General features: G+C 31.8%; 2 protein-coding genes, 1 long non-coding RNA gene and 2 pseudogenes across 5 annotated transcripts; 2 read left to right on the top strand and 3 right to left on the bottom strand.

The window, feature by feature from the left end:
• Positions 1-687: 687 nt before the first annotated feature.
• Positions 688-1796, bottom strand: LOC149519366 (uncharacterized; annotated as a pseudogene). The gene is made up of 3 exons (XR_016341897.1): positions 1583-1796; positions 1260-1426; positions 688-946 (listed from the first exon to the last, which is right to left on the bottom strand). The product of XR_016341897.1 is annotated as an uncharacterized LOC149519366 (transcript).
• Positions 1797-2810: 1014 nt separating this feature from the next.
• On the bottom strand, positions 2811-3359 carry LOC111289037 (zinc-finger homeodomain protein 14-like). The gene has a single exon (XM_022879911.2). It carries the CDS (start codon positions 3357-3359, stop codon positions 2811-2813), a length of 549 nt encoding a protein of 182 aa, XP_022735646.1.
• Positions 3360-4190: 831 nt separating this feature from the next.
• On the top strand, positions 4191-5633 carry LOC111289036 (putative clathrin assembly protein At1g25240 pseudogene; annotated as a pseudogene).
• Positions 5634-6106: 473 nt separating this feature from the next.
• On the top strand, positions 6107-7745 carry LOC149519365 (uncharacterized). Its single transcript, XR_016341798.1, has 3 exons — positions 6107-7147; positions 7241-7297; positions 7415-7745. It is a non-coding gene; the product is annotated as an uncharacterized LOC149519365 (long non-coding RNA).
• A 1851-nt stretch (positions 7746-9596) lies between these two features.
• On the bottom strand, positions 9597-11864 carry LOC111287048 (protein BASIC PENTACYSTEINE2-like). 2 transcript variants are annotated; one of them, XM_022877219.2, is made up of 2 exons: positions 11701-11864; positions 9597-10811 (listed from the first exon to the last, which is right to left on the bottom strand). In XM_022877219.2, exon 2 carries the CDS (start codon positions 10805-10807, stop codon positions 9959-9961), a length of 849 nt encoding a protein of 282 aa, XP_022732954.2. In that variant the 5' UTR covers positions 10808-10811; positions 11701-11864; the 3' UTR covers positions 9597-9958. The 2 variants fall into 2 exon arrangements, with proteins under 2 accessions (XP_022732954.2, XP_089616192.1); XM_089760066.1 differs by lacking the exon at positions 11701-11864 and adding an exon at positions 11265-11618.
• Between the last annotated feature and the right edge of the window lie 10725 nt (positions 11865-22589).

The following is a 22589-nucleotide window of genomic DNA, read 5'->3' as shown; positions in this document are numbered from 1 at the left end:
CTTTGCTCTTTTGCCTTTGTTGAGCTTTCCAATGGTTAACTGGGTTCCTACCTCTACTTCTGTTCTTTCTGTGAATTGTTATGGTTTAGAAAGGATTAGGTAAAAAACGAAAGAGGAAGGGCTTCTAAGTTGTATCCATCACTTTTTTGAGCTCAGTATGGTTACAATCTGCTTCTTGCTTTGTCCGTTACCATATTTAAGTTTTAAAGCTACCGAATTGTTGCGTCCCCTAATAACACATTGAGAATTCTTGAGAATCTATTGTGATATATGTCTAGAATCTAATGAGACTTAGGTTTATAACGAACAATACTTTTTCAGTTAGATGCAAGTTTTTCTTTGTGCAGACTGATACAATGCAATATCTGCTTTCTATTATCAGCCCCTGTTGAAGCCGAAATACCATTTTTAAACAGCAGAAGTCTAGAAAATGCAGTTTTAATTAAAATTTGATCGTCCAAGAAGTCATAGTTGTTCATCATTAAGAAAAAACTTTGGATATAGATAATATACAGATCACATCTATTCCAACATGCTAGTACTATAGTTATGAAGCCTGGGCTATATCTAGGATTTCTTTTTCCTACATCAAGCTGAATCTCTCATTTTTCCCAATGCATTTGAAACCAAACATTACAGAATTTAAAAGGATGAGAAAATTGTGGCTTGCATTTTGCATATACCTTTTCAAGGGTTAAACTGGTCGAATTCCTGAAGAATTTGGGAAATGGTAAGATTCTGAGTTGGGAGTGGAGGGAAGAGAAGGTATTCTGACAAGAGGCCTCATTGTGTGGTCGTCGCGGGTGAGAGTGTGATGAAGCCTTTTACGCACCGCTCTTACTGGTGGTTCTGTTGCCACCGCAATTCCTTTCTTCACCATTTCTGGTAGTTCCGATCTCTTCCGAAAGCTCTCAGCTGCAACCCTTTCTTCATGACCTTTTCCTTCCTACAAAAAGAATATATATTTTACATGTCAAAATTGTTGTCTTCCCGAAGAAAGATGTTCGGAACCACCCTTAAATTGACTCTTTGTTTTCTTCTTCAAAGAATCTAGCAATGAAGAAAAATGTTCAATATTCTAGGTTCACTGACGGTTTTTTTTTTTTGATAAATTGAAAAAAAAAAGTAACAGTAAAAAAGGTAGGCTTAATTCAAACTTCTTCTGGCAAATGAATCATTCTGACCAAAGAAATGCTTGCTACAGCACAAGTTTTCATGCAGAAAATTGTGACCGGAAATATAAGAACATTATAACATACATTGATGGAAGAAGATGGCATGGGGCATTTTACAGGCCGATCTTCATCCTGTGGCTCCATAGGATGTTCAACAGGCCAGAAGTCGATGTCGAACTCGATTGCATGATGGTGCAAGTCCATACTACCACCCTCTCATCTATTAGTGGAACTTCCCCTTCTTTTCTATCCTGAAACGAAATATATTAATTGAACCATGTAAACACAATGCAGCAAGCTCATGAGGCAGGTTATCTGCTAACAAAATAGGGATAGTAAAAAGAGGCCAATTTTCCCAATTTGGGAAACAATGACGGAGAAGGAAAGAGAGAGATGAAAGGACTTACAAAAACATACCCACATGCAAATTCTGTAGGGAAATATGCTCTTAAGATCATGCCTGGTGCAGAGAAAATCTTATTTTATATCTGTGAAAGAGAGAGAGAGAGAGAGGTAGTCAAAATAAAAGAAGTGGGGAAGAGAGAAGAAGAAAAAGAGAAAGAAAGCATGAAAAGGGGAAGCAGGAGGGGGAGAGAGAGAGAGAGAGAGAGAGGAGGCTCCGTGGGATCGCCTGTACAGTGAAAGATGAAGAAAGATTCCCCACCATATTCACACTTTTTTTCACCTTTTTCTTTCTTTATTAATTTGCTTGGTCTCTGTGTACATTAAAATTGGAGAGAGCTTTTTAACTCATCCTTTCATGCTTTTAAAGAACCAGAGCAGCTGTAGTTTGGTTGAAAATCTTACAATTTCCCACTTTTTCTCCCTTTGTTTTTTCTTGGGTTATGGTATACATTGGAAAATGCAGCGGATGAGACATGCATGAGCAGTGATATTATGGCATGTACCTCTGTTGGCTGTTGTAGAGCCAAAAAGTTTAAAAAGATAGTGCATAAAATGAGGCAAAATCTAAATAGAGAGCGAAAAGCACGAGATAGCTGCCTTTCTTTTGCTCTAAGCTTTAGCCGTTGTTCATTTCTCTGTAATCAAATGTTACATTTATGGGCTATGAGTCAAAAACCAAATGTTACATCAAAGCCCAGGAAGAGCCAAATGCATTTGAAACATGCTTAAATGTTTAGGCAATTTAGATTTAACTTCGAAAAAAATTTTGGGCCATTAAATCTTAACCATGAACAAAGGAGGGCCCATATACACAAACACCCTTTTAAGACACTTATCTGTACCTGGGAGGGAGGGTTGTAGTAGGGAGGGCCTGAGGCCCTGAGCTGGTGTGCGGACTCCATTCTACATGTTCCAAATGCGACTTTTCTTGATGAAGCCTTCGAAGTAATAAAACTGTCAGCTATTCCATTAGTCATTCTCATTGAACTTGCCAATATCACACAGACATACATACATAAATACACAGTATTGAGCATTCCTAGTATATATATGGCTTTTTTATTTCGATTTGCCTGACTTCAAAGGAAAAGGAGAAGGATATTATTTCACCGGAAGGGGTAATTAATTGTTGCACCAGGCTAGGATAGAAGAAGAGATAAAACATGATAAAATAATTACATGCCTCGAGACAACATTCTTATTCTAAAAGCAGGGGAAAATCACAGAACTCTAAACAGCCTTAGTAGAGGAACTGGTAACTCTGGATGTAGACACAGTCCCATTGAAGTAAAACTTCTTGTTATTGTTTAGCCAGTTCTTGAAAAGAAGCCTGCTAACACCAATTCTTTCACAAAACCTGTTTATCTCCGCTTGACGACCTTTGTTCCTCATGGTCCAGCCTAGGCTATCCGCAAATGTTCTCATAGCTTCTCTCTGTCCCCTGCTGAACTTCGATTTCCTCTGCTTGAAGCTGTAGTGATCGGAATTCTGCTGCACTTCCTGTGAAATCGAGACCGGAAGAACATGATGCTGCCTAGCGATCCTCTTTGCCTCTCTTAGGCTCCAAAAGGACTTACCAATACCATGGCCCTTTTCAGGAGATTGTACTTCCAAGTCTATTAAAAGGACTTTCCGATGGTAGTTTCTATGGCAGCCACAGGCTTTACAGTGGCTTTCCAGGGTGTTCCTGGGAATGAACTCACTGCAACCATCGATTGCATAGTCACCAAGATAGCATTCGTGGTTTCTCTGGCGGTCTCTGTAAATCTCTTTCTCCATTTCTCTTTCTCTCCCCCTTTCAACTGCAGGGCTGAGACAAGAATATTTGAAAAGGTAAATTGACCATCTATCACGTTCAGGTGGTTACAAAGCATCAGATTCCTCTCTGTATGTTTGCAATGTGGCACATTAAGGGCTAATGAGCTAACAAGTTGGCAAGCATTAGCAGATTTTTTCTCATTTTACCCCTTTCTGATGTTGGCAGCTGTTCATTATTTTGTTATTTTCCCTCCCTTTTCTCATTTTCCGTCATGTAACGCCTCTGCTAGAGTGCTATCCTACGCTCTAATACTATGGTAATTTCTACAATGAAGCCGCTTGAAATTCAATATTTTTGGGTTTTTTTTTTTTTTTCTCCAAGAACCTCTCATTAAAGGACATCCATCATTAAGTTCTATTATTGGCTACTTTCTTATGTTTTCTCTTCCAGAAGGGTAACAATTGAAATTGAGTAGTTTTGAAATTTTCTCCAACAATTCTCTCCTGTCATTGAAGAAATCATCCATTGTTATTAGTCATTGTTTTCTGGTTTTTGTTCTAGAATGCTATCGCTTGAATTGAATAGTTTCTAAGCACTTTCTGCAAGAACTCTCTATAGCTTAAGTTTTAACAAGGAAACAATGTCACAGGTTGCGTTTTCAACCCAAAACACATGTAGGTTTAAGCTCAAGAAACTACACGCTAAAAGAAAATCTTCTCGATTTGAAATCAAAACCTCGAAATTGAAGTTTAAAATTTTAATGTGCAAGAAGGATCTAATAGTTGAGCAAATTTGTCCCTAAAACCCGTATACTATAGCCTATGATTTTCACCATTTGTTGCCAAAACAGAAACACGTGAAGAGAGAGAGCTCAAAATAAGAAAATAATAAGTAACCATGAATAAGGCAAACATGTAGCGACGGTCCAAACATGTATCAACAAATGGCAATGACAGCCAATCGTCGTCAAATCACAGCCACTAATTCAATTAGCCGGAAAATATGGCTGCTTCTTTGGTGTTAGCCATATTTGCAGACATCCAATTATTGACTGTTGAATTTCAATTTGTTGAACCAAAAATTTTTTAGTGACAAACAATAAAGAACTGAGGGCAAACAAAGTTGCAACTACACCAAAGCCGAAATAGAGAGAAAATGGCTTCATCACCCCAATCCGCTGCCTTTTCCCCTTTCCTCTTTGGGCTACGATTCAACATGACAAAATGACGCTATGGAAGAGGGTCACCGCTGCTATCAAAGACAATAACAGCATAGTCGTGGCCAATTTTTCCAAAAACTGTTCCTTTAGGATCCTGATCTGGAGGCTGCCATCATTAGAAGATGGGTTGTTTGCCATTTGATCTGTCAAGTTTCATGGACGGACGTTCCAGGCCAAGCAAAACATGGGGTTTCAATATTTTTATTCGTGCTTACTTCAAATTTCTAGATCAAAGAGCAATCTTTTCGCTTGAGCAAGACAACCAAAAAGCCGAGAAACGTCTATTGATGGTTCAGCAGCTTTTGTAGCTTCAGAAGTGGCAATCTTAGCTTGATATGTTGCTCCAGATTAGGCCTCGAGCGGATAATATGAAGGTTCGTTTAATTCTCGAAGCCATGGATTTATCATCATCGAGATATTTGAGCTCACAGCAGAATATGCAGTGAGATTGCAAAAGTTTTGTTAAAATATATTCAGTTGGTAAACTTGAAGCAGCCATAGCCCTCAAAATTCTTCAAAAGGCAATGACACAGGGTGAAGAACTTTCTCTATTATTCGAATTTGCAAGGAATATGGCGTTTTAAATGCCAACGAATTCCGCACAGTTACTCAGATTCCGGAGGAAGATGTTCAAGAACTTGAGAGAATAGTCAATGGGGTTTCGGAGAAGACATGCAAGGACTTCGTGGATTTCAAGGAAAAGAACCAAATGGCAATAGTTGTGAGAGAAGAAAATGGTGCAATTGTTGAGCAGAGAGAATCAAAGGGAGCTTTGAAGACAATAATAACAGACAAATGGGTGGTTTTTGAGGAAAATAGAAAGATCAATGGAGATAAAAATAGTTTCTTTATTGAAAAGAAAACAGCTGCTGCTAGAGATCTACCTCTTGTAACCATTGATGATGTGCCTGTTTATAATCATTATGAAATTCCGGATTTAATCAGTTTCTTGCTAGTACTTGGAACAGTTGTGTCTAGCTTTGCCTCCAAGGACCTTCAATCAATTCCTGACAATTCCTTTTGGATTACATATACAAAAACAAACAAAAATTGAAAAGGAAAAAAAATCATTAGACCGAGTTTATAAATACAAGTGTTTTTCTGTCCTCTGCCTCTATATTTTTCAAATGACATCATGATATGAACTTTTCTATGTGTAGATAGTAATGCAGGAACATCCATCTTTATGCACGCATTTTTTTTTTATTAAAGATTAACACGTAATTTGACTCTTGAATTATATAACTTTTAATTAATTGATACTTAGAAAAAAAAATTTTGATTTTGTATTCAAATTTTTATTCAGTCATATTATTTGTCCCAAACATCAATTCTGTTAATAATATACTGATGTAGTAAAAAAATCAATGAATAAAATCATGAGACGTGATAAATTTTCATTGATCAATATTTATCATATCATCATTTTACCTAATACAGTTAGTTAATAATGTAAAATGCTTGATGAAAACAAAATTCAATACCAAATTATGAATTTTGTTTCCATAGGTATCAAATTACAAAAAATGATATAGTTTAGAGGCTAATTTACACATTAATCCTAACAAAAATACTAGTTCGTATATATGTTTGGCAAAGGAAGAGAACTGTTCATTTTCTCTTTTATAAAGAAAAGTAATGTCCATTTAGATTGTCAATAACCCAAATTGTCCACAATCAGCGTACTTACGGCTTCAGCCTGTTCTTCCTTTTCGATGGGCTATTTTATAATGTACGAGAAGAAACTTTTTATGGTGTCGAAAACGCGTCTTGTTGACCAAAGTTGAAAGCTCCCAGCGCAAAACTTTTGTGTTCTATAAATAAACTTCAAGAAAATCTAGAAACTTAAGCAATCGCTATTCAATTACGAGATTTGAGAATGAAAAAATTGTTAGCTCTGTGTTGTTTATTGGCCTTTCTATTCATTAATGAAACTGAAGCAAGAAAAAATCCACGAATATGTTCATCTTCATGCGGTGAAATACACAATATCAGCTACCCTTTCCGCCTAAAGGAAGATCCAGCTGGTTGCGGTGATCCTGATTTCGAACTTTCTTGCAAGAACAACACCACCATCTTGAATTTCCATGGAGGATCATACTACGTGAAAAGGATTTCCTACGACACCACACACTTCGTGTTGCTGATGTTAACTTAGCCGACGGAAGCCGCAGTCTTCCATACAGATCATTGTCATTGGAGGAAGTGTGGCAGGATGCTAGGTATCCAGGACTGGCTGATTACAGTTACTCGTACAATTTAAATTATGTTCGGTGTTCCAACAATATCAGCGATCTGGCTAATAGTAGAGTACCTTGTTTGAGTGGAAATACATCTCATGTTTATGTCAACATAACTGGGTACCCATATTCCTCGTATGATGTTCCAATTCATGCGAGGTTATTGCAATTGTCCCTGCACTCTATGAAAAAAGAGTGGAGCCTTCTTACGAAACAGTCTTGAAGATGCAGGAATCAGGGTTTGAGATGAGATGGTCGGTTGAGTGTAGAGATTGCAAGGCAAAGGGTCGTGGCTGCCGCCTTGCATCTACAGATACTGATTTTCTCTTTGAATGTGTGGAAGAATATGGTTCGTTGGCCAGTCTTCTTTTTGCATCTTCTCTCAAAAACATGAAAATTTTTTCTGATGTTTATCATTTGAATTGTTTCTTTGTTTATGCAGATGATGATGCTGAACCTCGATTGATATACATTTATCTTGCTACAATCTTTCTGTCTGGTATATTTCCATTTCCTCGTCAAAGTTTCAGTGTTTTATTATTATTATTATTATTATTATTATTTTAGCTTCTTCATTTCCTTCAACTAAAAATCGGTCTATATTTTCGTTTTGTAGCCATAATTGGTTTTGTCAGATTCATCACCCTCCCACTGGTTGTATTTTGCTTTCCGTCTCCACGCATACTACTTCTCTACGAGAAAGAAGATTAATGTTATGAAAAAATCTTAGATTGCTGACTGATCAGCAGCCCTTTACTCCAGAAAGCTACAATTATCCTGATATACTTGCAATGTCAAACAATTTCAAAGACAAAATTGGGCAGGGTTGCTTTGGTTAACCTAAAATATGAGCTTCCAGAGTCCATATACATTCAACAATATGGATTTGACAAGGGTCTTTCATTGTTAACCACAAAAAATGAGATCAAACCTAAATAAGTTTTTTTGACATTCCTCAACTAAAATGTCTGGCTGATCTTAGAATCGATTTCGTAGTACACAAGCGTATGCAATATGCTATGATGTGGCAACCTATACCATAAAATGATCAATGGATGATTCAAATGTCAAGCAACAACTAACTTGCCTTCATCTATCAAAATAATTAAAAATATTAATACTAATAACAACAATTAAGAAACTACCATTCAACTTGTTTGAACCAGAGTTTAGCAGGGGATGGGAGGAAAGATGCAACAGATAAACAAAATATGGAATCTGTCCTTTACAATGTTAACCATATGCAAATGGATCTTACAATAAATAACACAACATCTAACAAAAGAAATAACAAAATTTGTCCTTAACACAGCACTCAAATGACAACAAACCACCTTGATCAGCAAGCAATCTCGTATAGATCTTAGGACAATATTATTCTATTAGAGATACTTAGATATTTTGGAAACAACATACACAAATCTTAGTAACAGAATGCTTCAAAACATGTTTTATGCAATTTAGAGAGTATCTTACCAGTTTTAACTTTCAGTTGCTTAAGAAAGCATCAGACAATAATGACTTTTGAGAGGGACAGTCAGGTAAATAATGGAACATGCACCTCAACAGAATCAATTGCCCAGCATTTCCACAACTGATGCTTAAAACTATAATTATTTTATAACTGCTAACCACTGCAGCTTTCACTGTAGCACAATAAATTCCATGCTCTTAGAGAGTAACGTTATTAACTGCTATAGATTAGTTACTTCTTTCCACTAATACCTGCAATGAATTGTCTCTATATGCTCTCTTTTCACAACAATAAAAACAGAAGTTGTCTTTCCAATAAACCCAAACAAATATCAAAGAGGTGGGAAGGAAGTCAGCAAGAGATCAGCTAACAGCCTCAATCTCGTAAACATCCCAGCAATTAGGTGAAAATCATTATCATCCAGTGATTGAAACTAAAAAAGCACATAAGGCAGGTAGAAAGAAATTAGACAGGGAATACTTACGCACAATTGCGGTCATAGCCATCAAAAAGAAAATAGATATTTCAAATGGCTTAAGAAATTAAGCTTCATTTTGTTAGGAATTTCCACAATGTTCCTCTTTTTCTTCCCTGCTAGCAACAAAAAAGGAAAAAAGGAAAAATTTGGAGGAGCTAAACAGAGAAGATTGGTTCTTGATCTTGGTCAACATTTTCTTAGGTATTGCTACAATGTGCCTCTCTTCCCTCTCTGTTAGCAACTTAAAGAATAAGGAGAACTTCTACTCAGCATAGCTGTTTGGTACTCCAGAAATATCTCGAGGCACGAATAACCATAGGTAACCGACCAACATATCAAGTAACAAATGACTTTTAAAAAGGCTTTAACATAAATGCACAATAAATCATGCCTTATTTCATCAACTAGAACAATTTGGAGAGTTCCCAACAAAGATGATTCTATGTCTTTTAGTATAACTAAATAAATGCAAAAGCGGAAAGTATTGATTCTAAAATCTATGCAATATAGATTAGAGAACATGAATCAGCATAGATTTAATCAACTTTTAAGTTTTAACCAACTTTCATCTTTGACATAACACGAGTATCATCAGAATGCAAACCTCACATCAATTTATATTCAGTAAAAGGGGAGAGCCTATAGATTTTAGACCTCAGACTGTGTTCACCAAGAAAATGCTTAAATCCAACCCAACCTCCAACCCCCTGCCCCCTCTTCTCCAAAAAGAGAAATAAAAATCTGAAAGGATTTAATAAGACAGATTCAGTGATGCAATTCAGCAAAGAAAACACAACATTAGATCAAAATCACCTCTTAATAACATTAAAAGTTTATGCTAATAAATGGAATAAAATAGATGTCATTGATGTCGGTTAAACGATAGCCAGGAAAAGCAGCATTCAGCTGCCAGTCTTAATAACATTTGCCGAGTGGATGAGAGGTGATTATCCAACTGGATCCAACAAATAAAAACTCATCCACAACTTAAAGTGGGTGGCCAGAATAAAGGGGTGTTCTTAAAGCACAAGCATAAATGAAAAACTAAGTTTGAAAGAACTACGATGTTCAAATTTTAAAACATTCTCACGACTGAAAATTCATGAACTACAATGCATCATGGATCTCCGCAGACGGCCACATAAACATATACAGGTAAAGCAGACCATATGCGATGGAGTCCCTCTATCATTACCACCAATTTAAATCTACCTGATAGTGACAAACTTGTTGGTACCATGTCTTGCCCAATGAGTCCTCAAATCAATTGGGTTACTAAAGTTATAATTTTCAGCTGCAAGTTTCTCCAAGACCTTCTTGAATGCCCCCTGACTCATTTTCCGCCCTGCTATCCTCGCACCACGCCTTTTGGTGCTCATCGGCAAAGGATACATGGATACATTTGTGGTGCAACAAGCAGATTGCCAACCACCACATCCCCATCGATAACATTGCTGAGGGATTCCAGTGCAAGAGCAAACTGGAATTGGAATGCCAGAAATATCCATTTCATACCCATTTATTTTAATATCCATACTCTTCTTTGCAGGCTTCACACGTTGAACAGTAGCATTGGTATTATCGTTTGACTTCCTAGGCTTTTTAGCCTTTGGCGTCTTTGGGGAAGCCCCACCCTGCCTTTTCTTCAATTGAACACCTTCCTTATTAGCTGGTGGCTCTTCAACTTTACCCACCATCCTCTCATCTCTTGTTGAAGAATCGGGTGGTGGCTGCAAAATTGGCAATGAATGAGCTGCCGAAGTTTCCGGAAGAATGCCATAATTAGGAGTAGTGGCCGGTAACATGTTGAAAAACTTTTCTCTCTGGCTAATCCAACTATCTCTAACATAATTCATGGGGATATGTGACTCTGAAACAACACAGTCCCGTGGGTGAAAGGCAGCATTGGGAGTAACCATGAGATTGGGATCACGACCAGGAAAAAAAGACTTTGTGTCCCGCTCAGCCATGCTAGACATGAGCTGCAGACCAAGATGCCCTTTAAAGGACGGATCATAGTAACCCCAATTACGCATGTTCAAGACATCATCATCCATGAAACTACATATAATCAACAATAAAACAGAATGATTAAACTTTCACCATGATTCAAATTATCCCATTAATACCATTGAAATCCTTCTTAACATTCCCATAAAATAACCAGCTAAGACCATGAAAATGAAAACAGAACGGAAAACAGAAACATTTAAACAAAAACCAAGGCTTCAAATAAGAAATTTAACACAATTACATCAAGCAAGAACAAAGCCAGATCCAACTAAATACAAAGTCAAACAAAAGATCGGACAAAAACAACATTCAAAATTCAAAGACTGCCTAATAATCTGTTCGGTTCCCGAGAAAATAAAGGGCAGCGAAATGTTACATTTCTAACTTTAACCCAAAAAACCCACCTCCAATGAGCTAAATTTCCATTGTCAGACTTTACATTTCCGCAGATCCAAGATACAGAAACCAAATATCTCAATCCACAGTAAACAAAAGACATACCATCTAAGATTCCAAAGCAACAGAAATGGGAATCTAAAGATACCCAATAGGAAAATGGAAACTTTCACATTCAAATCAATTTCTAATTCCCCACATTTTCCCGAGATCCAAACTTTGCATGCATCAAAACCCATAATCAGATCTACTAAATATAGCTAAAAAAACCCACAAAAACAAAAACTTGAATAAAATGTTGGGGATTTCAAATTGGAAACTTTATAAAATCCTAGATCTCCCTCACAATTTCACCTTCTTCAAAGCTCAAACAAACAAATAAACAAAATATATACATATATGAAACGTTTAAGAGTACAACAAAGGAGTAAGGACCCATATATTCAAAATTGTTAGAAAGAGAAAGCAAAGAGAGAGAAATGGGTAAAAAAAAAAAAAGAAACGAAAAGAGGATGGAAGTGAGAGGAGAGAGAAAACTTACTTGGGTGTGTAAACGGCTCTTCAGGGTTTTGCCCTTTCTGGAGAGAGAGAGAGAGAGAGAGAGGAGAGAGAAACCTGAGAAAAAAAAAGAGAGATGAGAGAGAAAAGAGGAAAAAAAAAAACCTATGAAAGAGAAAGAGAAAGAGAATGAGAAAGTCCTAAAAATGTGTATCTATCAAAGGAGAGTTTTTTATATATGGGACTTTCCCTTTTTAAAAAAATTATTATAAATAATTTTATTTAATATAAAATAAATAAATAATCTAACAACAAAAAATTTAATTCTTGTCCTCTTCTCATTTTCTTCACTTACTTTATTTTATTCAATTTTTTATATTTTAATTTTACATTAAAAAAAAACATGCCTTTACCTTTTTTTTACCCAAAAAAAACCTTTTTATCTCCTCTCTTTTTATTTTATTTTGTTTTTTTTTTTTTAACAATAGTGGTGTCATAGCTTTATGTTTTTCAACCTTTATATATGTGGACAAATATAGGCTTTTTATTTTTTTTCAATGAAGTCAATGTGACATTTCTTTTCATATCTTTTTTCCTTTTCTTTTTCTTTTGCCAAATGAAACTTTTGATCAATCTATTCTCATTGCAATCTCATTGCAAATGATGAATTTCCAAGTATTACCAATTCATGATAAATCAAAATAAATCATGAAATATTTAGGCCTATCTAACATTTCAAAAAAAAATCAAACACCCTATTTTATTTTGATGATTAAAAATATATCTCCAAATTTTGGTAATAAAATTAATTATTCTTCAATCTTTCTTATGAATATTATACTAGTAGACTTGTAGAAATGTCATGTTGTTGAATTCCCATGATCTAACAATAAAAAAAAAGTGATATAATTTTTTTTTTTGTAGAGTTCTTTGTGTCAAATTGATGAAATTTCTAAATAAAAACAATTTAATGATTACTATAATAAAAATAAAAAAATAAATTGATCTAACTAAAAAACTTTATCAATAATATATGAAGTAAAATTGATAGTAAAGAATGATAAAATTTTCATCATAATTTTTAATGAAAACACTACTAAAATTTGTAATTTTTTTTTTTTATTTTTGGACTTATCACATATGTGATATACACATTAAGTTCAATAATTTAATAGTTTTGCATTTTAAATTGAATTTTTCATTTAACATTTTCAGTTATAAACTTTAGGAACTTGACTTAATTTCGTTAGTTTAATTAATTTTATTTATTATAATATTAATTATCCATTAATATTAATTTTTGTAAGATAAATTAAGTAGGATATTTTAGGATTTGAGATGACTCAGGTAAGAAGTTTTTTTATGAAAATGATAAAAAAAAATTAATAACTAGATAAAATAACCTAAAATTTGTCATAAAACATTCTAAATAAATTAAATAATTATGTATGTATAAATTGTTTCTAAATTTTGAAGTTATGACACATTTGCTTCCTTTTTGGAAAATTAAAATAATTTTTTTACTTTTAAATACTTTCAGAAGTATCTATAAATTGCATGATAAGAACAAAAGAAAACCAAAAATATAAAGATCTTAATACAATATATCAACAAATACTAAATTCAAAATTTTGTATGTTTCATTTTAAAACTTAAAGTTTATAGTCAAGTCTCTGCATGGGTAAATTCAATCTAATTTTATGTTAAATTTGTTTAATTATTTATTGATTTGTTTGTATATTATATTTCAAAGATATTTTATATGAATGTAATATTTTATTATGATTGCAGCTTTTTTTGTATTCATAACTTCATAGAAAATCTTTTTAGGTTTCATTTATTATATTAAAATTCCAATTAAATAGAATTTTTTAGAAAAAATTAAGGTATTGGTTGGGGGCAGGTCTGAGCTAAGCCCAAACACTTCAACAGGAAAAATCAAAACTTCAATGGGCTAGCTCATGGGTCCCTAAATGGTGGAATGGGTGCATCCCTATCAACAACTTAAAGTTCATTGTTTTATCACTTGGATTGGACCTAGTTTGCTGGTTTTCCCATGTCGACTTTGAACTTGGGTCTGACCCAATCCACCAGTTCATACGTTGAGCTTCATCCTTTTTATTTTTGCACACTTCATATATTACAAAAAAAAAGTCAGTCGAAATTGGAGTTTAGCTTTGTTATTCATGCAAAGTTTCAATATCTGTAATTTTTTTTTATATGTCAGGTGAATTTCTTTGTTAAGAAAAATTAATTCTCTAAAAAGCTACGTTGACAATTTAGTGTGATTTTCTGAAATTGAAAGAAAGATGATGGAAGGCCTTATTTCGTGAATTACAGTGAAAAATAGAGCTTGAAATGGTGATATATATCATTTTGATCACGAAAACTACTCTTTTTCACCAATGAGAAAAGTAAACAGATTGGCTGGTGTGGTCACTAGAAGTTGCAAGAATGGAATTTTCTTGGAAACTTAACTTGATTGAGACTTGACCCACCCCCCCAACATACTAAAAGTTGACGAAAGGCTAAAAGAAAATTCAGTCGATAGATGACAACTTCAGTACTCGTTCAAGTCCAAGTTTACATTAATTCATGGACTCCAACAGGCTTTTTTGGAGGAACTGAACAAGCATTGGAATAGAAACTTCCATGTTCTAAAATGCCAGTGCACGTTTTACTTTGTCTGAAAGTTCCATTCCCAAGGAAATATCTGCAGAATACTTGGAATGGAAGCTATATTTTTTCTTGTGATTCCTCCCTTGAAAGTTCTACACGACCAACTGAATCTTTTTCACATTCAGTATTTTACAGTAGCAACTGCTAAGATTATAGGTAAAGTGAGTGGTGACACTTCAAATGCCTTATCACGAAAATAAATAAATTTTATATATATTTTTTTATACTTGATATTATCAGGATTTGAACGTTAGTTACTTAAATCAAGAGTTTAATATTCTATTAAAAATCGACATGGCTGTTCGAGATGAAACTTAGAATTTAGATAGGTATTGGCAACCACTTGTTCTAGTGAATGAAGGCCGACACTTAATGAAAGGGGTTTGATTCTCTATTGAATCGGTCTGAATTACAAGACTTTGCGATTTGGACGTGGTTTATTATCATATTAATACTTCATGTGAATTCATATATCACCTAATTTATGAGGTAATAATTATGTGGGAAAATCTGAACAAACCAGATGCAGACAACAGATTTGATCACAAAGAACCATGATTTCATTCTATCATCAATGTAATAATGCTTGTTAAAATATCTACTTGAACAGTTTCAAAATTTTCCTCTGTTTAATGTCTTATCATATCTATAACAAAATCATATGCTTAGTTGTGATAATCTATTATCTTGGTTTATCTTGGTTGGACGGATTTCGAAGAAAAGATTTATGCAGGAAACCTTCCTATCTGGCCCTCCTTACCTATAGCCTTGATTGATGCCATAATTAAATATGTTAATCTTGTGAACAAATACTTTTCCTCAATGCCGAAGGATCTTCCATGGAAGGAAAAAGCCATTCAAATAAGCAATATGAGTAGGAGCACCTAGTTCAAGTAATTTTTAGGAAATAAAATTATGCTTTCATTCTTTATTTTTTGTCGTTCTTGTTGATTGGGGAGAAAGTAATCTCACATCTGATAGTAAGGTTGTGGAAACCGCATTCAATCTATAAAACATTATTTACTCCGATCAAAAGTCTCCACAAAAGATTGGATTGTAACTATATGAGATATAAGAAGGGGTCACCTTTTTTCTATCTAACATTTTCTGGTCATGATGAGCTGCTGGTGATGTCGGGAGATATTTTGGTACCCTTGCAAGAAATTTTAACCATGTAATTTTGCATTCTAGAGCTATTCTTTTTTATAACATCAATCAAATGAAAGGACTAACACATTTGACTTGTTGCCCTCAATTATTAGTGGGTAAAGTCTCTTTCATTAATAATCCCTTGATTTTTTTTCTTTTTCCGTTCAGCTTTTCTGAGGAACAAAAGAAAAACCAGGCAGTTTTCTGTGTCTGGCAGCTGCTTCAGCTTCCATTCCCATACTTGGCAAAACAACAATGATTCTGGTTTCCAGCTTTGAATTTGTTAACAAACAAATGGCAGAATTGCATTGTTTAAAGTAATAGTACAAACCAAAGATTCAATTATGAATTGAAGCTTCCAAGAGTACATTTAATCTGTAAAACAGCTCAACAAAAGTTTTTGAATCGATCTTAAGATCGAACGGCTATACTGCAACCTTTCTGATATTGCTAGATTTCATATGATTGATTCATAAAAACGAATCACAGTGGGGTCAAATACGTGAACTTCTCAAGACGTAAATTGACCTAACCACCACCATACTGGCCACCCTTCTTAAGATTTTGTCTTGAGATTTTTAAATTTGTTTGGTTATATCATTCATCTCAGCATACCTCTCTCAGGGTAAAGCCAACTGCATAGCGACAAGGAAATCCAAGAAGGGGGTAAAAATTATAGATACCGTAGTCATAATAAAAGAAATATAAGTTCTTTCAGTAAATGATTTGTATATATATATATATATATATATATATATATATATTTTGCCGTTTCAGGCGGTATAAATGTAGTATTTACATGCAATACGGACTTTAATTTCCAATCCAATCAAACTTTAAACTCAAATTTTATTCTCTACTTTTAACGGAAAGAAAGAATACACAATAAATTTGATAATTTGTATATTTATATCAAATAAAATATTAATAATTCGTGTATTTATATCATATTATATTTAAAATTTATGTATTATAATTTATATCGATGTGAAAATATAAAATATATTTTTTATTTTATTAAATTTATTTATAATTTTTGTTAAAAATGTAAATCATAATATTTTTATATCTTTTATTTAATTATTATATTATATTTGAAATTATGTGATCTAATGCCGAACAAGCTTTAGGCTGTCGGCAAATTGTTTGGATTTTCGTAAGATTGGATTTGGTACTTAAGAAACCCTTTTGTAAGTTGGGTCTGCTACAAGGCCAGTGGTTGGGCTTTTCTTTCTAGTATTCAAAGCCAGCAACCCCGAAATTCCTACTATTTCCATGATGTCATGTTAGTAAATCTTCTAATTTCTCGACCTGATTCTCAAGTTGCTAAGACTTGATGGATTCAACTGCAAATACTGTTGATATGACTTGATGGGTAAGAATTGTTTGGATAAGGAACGATACCTAGATCTTCTATCTCAGGTGATAGGAAAATGATTAAACTAACATAAAATTAATATGATTAAAATTTTAATAAAATTAAAAATTATATTTTTTATTTTACATATAATATAAATTATAATAAATATTATATATATACACTATATAAATATATAAATTATTAATAATTTATACAATACAAGTATATGGATTATTAGATAAACATTAAAGATGGAGTAAGGATACACAACAACGCAGGGGAATTTTTTTGGCTCTTGGAAGGCAGTGAGGTTTGCTGTCATATTCTCTGGCATGAAGGTAGAGATGTGTCTCATCATAAAGCCATACAATGAGAGGCGTGCGGAACGTTACATTTCTTGTAAATAATAGTAGTAGTAGTAGTAGCATTCAAAACTTTGATTCTATTGGATTTCACGTGGACCAACATCCAAATATCTGCATTTTATACGACCTAAGGGTTAAAAAATGTTTGTACTATTACAACAAGTTGACAGTTGAGCACGAAAGGTAAAGTATTAATGAAGAAGCTAGTAAAGTGAATTTTAAAGGTGGTAATGAGATTGGCTCGGTGGTTAAACCAGCGCATCCCGGAAAAGCTACATTTTAATTCTTAGGATTAAATTGGAAGGAAAAAAATACGATTTAATCGAGTTAAATTGATATGGTAAATAAAAATTTAAAATATTCAAATTAAAATATTCAAATTCGTTTGATTAAATTTATTTATTAAATAAAAAAAATTTGATTATTACGTTCGATTTTAAATTTAATTATTTATATTTCGACTCGAGTTTTAGTTCAAATTAATAAATATACATAAAAATAAAATAATAATTTTTAATTAAAATATATTATAATATAATTTTTTGATTAAATTCTTAAGCTATTCAAATTGAGAATTATGATACTTAAATTCAATTCATTCAATAAATTAAATTCTTCAAACTTAACTTTAATTTGATAATAATCAATTTAAATTTAAATTTTATCTAAATTAAATTCAAATAATTTATAAATACTTATATATGATTTACATTGTCAAAAAAAAAGTAAAGAATTGTTGTGTAATTTAGTAATATAACTGTTAAATGGGGGCCTGGATATAGGTATATTTGTCTCTGAGGGTGGGCCAAACTTTTTGAAGACTACTTTATTGACTTTCTGGGAACTGAGTTATGTCCCAAACAATTTTGTCTTACTTTATCTTTCTTTAGTTTTCTTCCATCTGCTTTGTTATCTTTTTTTATCGTTTTGGGTAACTTTTTTTTCCTACGTATTTATAATTACCCAAGGCACGTTGGCTTTTCAGACCCTGACAGTACCCACCAAACTACTTGTCACTCTCACTTCTCTCTTCCTCTTTTTCTTTTCTGATTTATTTTTAGTAATTTGAGTGGTTGCCTTGCGTAAAAATATATATTATCATATATTTATAGTCTATTTTATATATACAATACATATCATAATATAAACATATTTTTATTTTTTATTAAAATTTTAATTTTTTAATTTTTATAATTTTATATCATATTATCGTATTATATTTTAAATTATTAATTTTAATTTTTTTATTAAAATAAAAAAATAAATTTAATAATTTAAAATATGATACAGTGATACAGCATAAAAATAATACGAATAAAAAATTAAAAATAATATAATTTAAAATTTTAATAAAAATTATAAATAAATATAATAAAATTATAAATATATTTTATATTTTTATATTGATATAAATTAGCATATATAATTTTTATATAAAATAATATATAAATTATTAATATTTTATATTATATAAATATGTAAATTATTAAATCTAAAAAATATATATAAAATTCTCGAGAAACAAAAAATGAAAATTCCATGAAGGGTGAAAGAAACAAACAAATTATTCTCTACGCCTTAAAAGTGAGTTAAAAATAAGAGTGTAATCGAATCGAGTTGATACAGTAAAAAATTTGAGTTCAACTCATAATTCGGGGTTTAATATTCGGTTCGAACTCGATCGAGTTTTATTTTTTAAGTTCGAACTCGATTTGTGATCGAATTCGAGCTATTCGAACTTGTTCGATTAAGTTCGATTAATATATAAAAATAAGCTCAATTCGTATACTCGATAAAAGTTCGATTATTTATGTTCGAACTCGAACTCGAACTCGGATTCAAAATATTTTATTAATTAAAATAATAAAAATATATTTAAATATAAAAATTTGATTAAATTTATGAGTTACCTGAGTCGGATATAAGAATATTTAAATTCGGTTCAATCGATAAGTTGAATTACTTGAGCTCAAGCTCAACTCAATAATAATCGAATCAAATTCAAATTTTTTTCGAAACGAATCTGAATAACTTGTGAATATTAATGTATCATTTAAACTCTTAATTAAAAAACGTATAGAATAGAGGGAGATGATAACGTGCCATGGGATCCTGGATTCTACTTTATATAGTGTGATTTTTTGGTTTCAGTGTCTGTTTTATAGATGCCAATTCTTCGGATACCAACAAAACTAAAACAGACAAAGGCCTCAGGTTTCAGTGCAATAACAAGGGGCCATTTACCTGTTCATCCTCATCATGAAATTATTGCAGACCATCTATATCTGTTTTGGATTATGTATTTCATTGAATACTCCTTTGTTTGGTAGCTTGCATTTCAAGCGAAAAAGAAAGGAAAGAAAAGGAGATTTATGAGTCTAATCCTTAAAAAATATATAAATATATTATGATTTAAAATTTTAATAATTATTATACGAGTTTTGATAAAAATTAAAAAATATATTTTTTATTTAACATTTCAACATAAATTATAATATAATAATTTTTTTTAATTTTATATATACGAAATAAATAAATAAAAATAATAGTAAGAATTTTCGAATCAAAAATTGAGGAAATTTCAACTAATGAATAACTAGAGAAAAATTAGAAGTTCTCTTTCTCCTGCAATACTCAAGGCTCAATTTCTGAAAATTATGGCCAAAAAGTTCAATTGGTTTGTGCTGCTTTAAAGGGGAAGTGGACATGTTGTTTTCGAAAGTTAAAGTTTAGGCTACTTTGAAAGCAAGTAAGTTAGACTTTTATGGAAAAGTCAACAAATTAAAAAAATTAAAATAAAAAAGCATGGTTTTTGCGATGGGTTTTACTTGGATTAGTAGTTTAAGAAAAAGATGATTAGATTTGGAATCCAGGGCACCTGGGGGAGATGATTGCCTTTGCCAGCCTCTCTGCTTAGATGCAGGCATGTGTCGAGAATCAATCTTCCATAATCTTTCCCATTCTTTCCAACTCAACAAGTACCAGCATCTCTACTTTTTTTGTGTGTTGATTGTTAAACTCATCACATTATAATATAAATATTATTATTATTATTATTTCTTTTCCCTTTTTGGTGGCACCTGCGCCCTGTCCCTGTGTGTCAATGTCTCCCTCTGGTTCCACTATTTTTTTTTTCTGACTTTTGGAAGTATTATTATTAATTATTTGATTCACCAGGGAATATTAACTCATGGGGTCCACTCTAGTCAAATTTATACCCATGGGAATTTATGTCTTCAATTAATTTTAAAAATTAATATTTAATAAGATTATGATTTAAATTTTAATATTTATAATTTTAATTTTATGTGACTTTAAAAAAAAAACTTAAAATAGCTAATTATTCATTTTAAGATCTACTTCATTCGTCAATTTCTTCATTTCAAAATTTCCCTTATTACTCTTTCTTTAAATTAGGATGCGATCTTTCTAATTTTATTTATTAACAAAAATTAGTGATTGCCATTAATAAGATTAAATCTCTATTTCATAAATGCATGAAATGTGATTAAAATAAAATTTAAGAATTTATTTATATGAAAAATTAAATAATAAAATATTTTCGAGACTGAAATATTTTTAGGACAGAGCATTTTTTAAAAGAAAATTGTAGAGTAAAAATATACATAGTTGAGGTCAATAAGATTAATTGAATTGATAATATTTCACTTATAAAATTTAAAATTTATTATTAATAATTTTTTTTAAAGAATGATTTATAAATTTAATACAATAAGTTCTCGCTTAAACCTTCGTTATACTTTGATCCTGAAATAGATAGCTTCCTTTCAACTAAGCTTTTTAAGTGCCAAATAAATAGACATAAAAAAGTGAGACTCAAGTTGACGGTGCATTAATTATGAACTCCGACCCTTGATTATTAATTATTTTATGCCGTACGACAGGTGCTTTCATCAGACGAGGAAAACAGAAAATTCATTGAATTTTGTTTGTCAAGCTGTACCTAAGAAGTAAGAACAAAGAAAATTTAAGTTTTTATCTTGTAAATTGATTTTTATGAGATTAAAAATAATAATAATTATTATTATAATTATGATTAAAAAATTTCATATTAAATGAATATGATGAAATTAATATTTAAATTTAATTAATAATATAATAAATTCAATTATATTACATTAAAGATATGATGTAATTCAAATCCCCACTAATTATATTACAATATTAAAAGTATAGAATTCTTTTTTATATATTTAAAATTGATATTAATATCAATAAACAGTTAGTTCAACGATTAAAATTATTTTTTTCGATGAAAGAGTTTTGGATTCGAGTTCTGTCGATAATCATTTTTTAGAATTATTTGAAATATAAGACTTGTAACTATCTGTCTTAAATTGATAAATTATTTTGTCATGATTTGAGATACTGAACAATTTATTTACTTCAAAAAAATTTTTTACAAAAAAAATGATATTAATTGAAATAATTGCATAAAATATTATTATCATATAATACAAATTTTAATAATCAAATTATAATTGTAAAAAAATGATAATATAATCAGTAACTTTTCATACACAAACGAAAAAACCAAACGAACAATCAACAAACCATCAAACTAAATAATTGGATGAAATACACGTAACTGAAACTTTCTCCTTGCAATTGAAACAAGACATTGTTTGACTATTATTATTAGTTCATTTTTTTGGCGATTTTTTTTTTTGTCAGCCATAAAAAGACTTTCATTATTCCAGGGAAACTGTTACAACAGTAGATATCCCAATAAAACAGGGATATAGATTTCAAGTATAAACAGGGGAGGGGAAACTTCTTATGGAACCACAGTATCTCAAGCATCCAACAACCTACCATGAAGCATAGAAAAATTCATGTCTGTCGAAACCCAATTTTGCCAAAGAATCAGCAAAAGGTATGAACAAATTCAATATGTTCCAAGGACCTTTCTGAATCCATCTATTTCATTAAAAATCTGCCAGATCTTCCATGGGCTAGTATTGCAATTGCACACCTAAGAAGTAGCAACTTTTGAATCTGATTCCTCCCAATCCGGTCCTTTTCGGGACAAACGTCTATATCACACCAGGGGAAAAGTTTAAAATGGTGAACAGTACTATAATTTAAGATTTTTAATCGGCTAGTAGTATAAGATATCTTGAATGTGAGGTTCGTACAACTTATGAGGTCATATCGATGTTAAGAAAAGCAATGATATTTTTAAACTGGCCCAACAGACACATATATGGTATCTCCGGTAGTTCTGGTTCTTATAACAAATAAAAGAAACCAGCAATGAATAATTGGTTATAATTTGGTATATTATTTTCACATGTGCCTTTCCTATTATATATATATATATAATAATTAAAGCAAGCTTGGTGAAAATAATTAGGA

This window comes from Durio zibethinus, chromosome 4, assembly GCF_047325235.1.
Source record: "Durio zibethinus cultivar Kanyao isolate XHJ-2024 chromosome 4, ASM4732523v1, whole genome shotgun sequence".
Classification (NCBI taxonomy): domain Eukaryota; kingdom Viridiplantae; phylum Streptophyta; class Magnoliopsida; order Malvales; family Malvaceae; genus Durio; species Durio zibethinus.
Note: the sequence above shows the minus strand (reverse complement) of the source record. Positions and strands in the feature narration are given on the sequence as shown.

What these genes read in the sequence shown, in the direction of transcription:
- LOC111289037 (XM_022879911.2), bottom strand. Translation starts at nt 3,359, where the DNA reads ATGGAGAAAGAGATTTACAGAGACCGCCAGAGAAACCACGAATGCTAT.
- LOC111287048 (XM_089760066.1), bottom strand. Translation starts at nt 11,398, where the DNA reads ATGGGTTTTGATGCATGCAAAGTTTGGATCTCGGGAAAATGTGGGGAA. An exon ending in TTGCTTTGGAATCTTAGATG is followed by an intron (nt 10,812 to 11,264) that starts GTATGTCTTTTG and finishes GATTATATGTAG; the next exon opens with TTTCATGGATGATGATGTCT.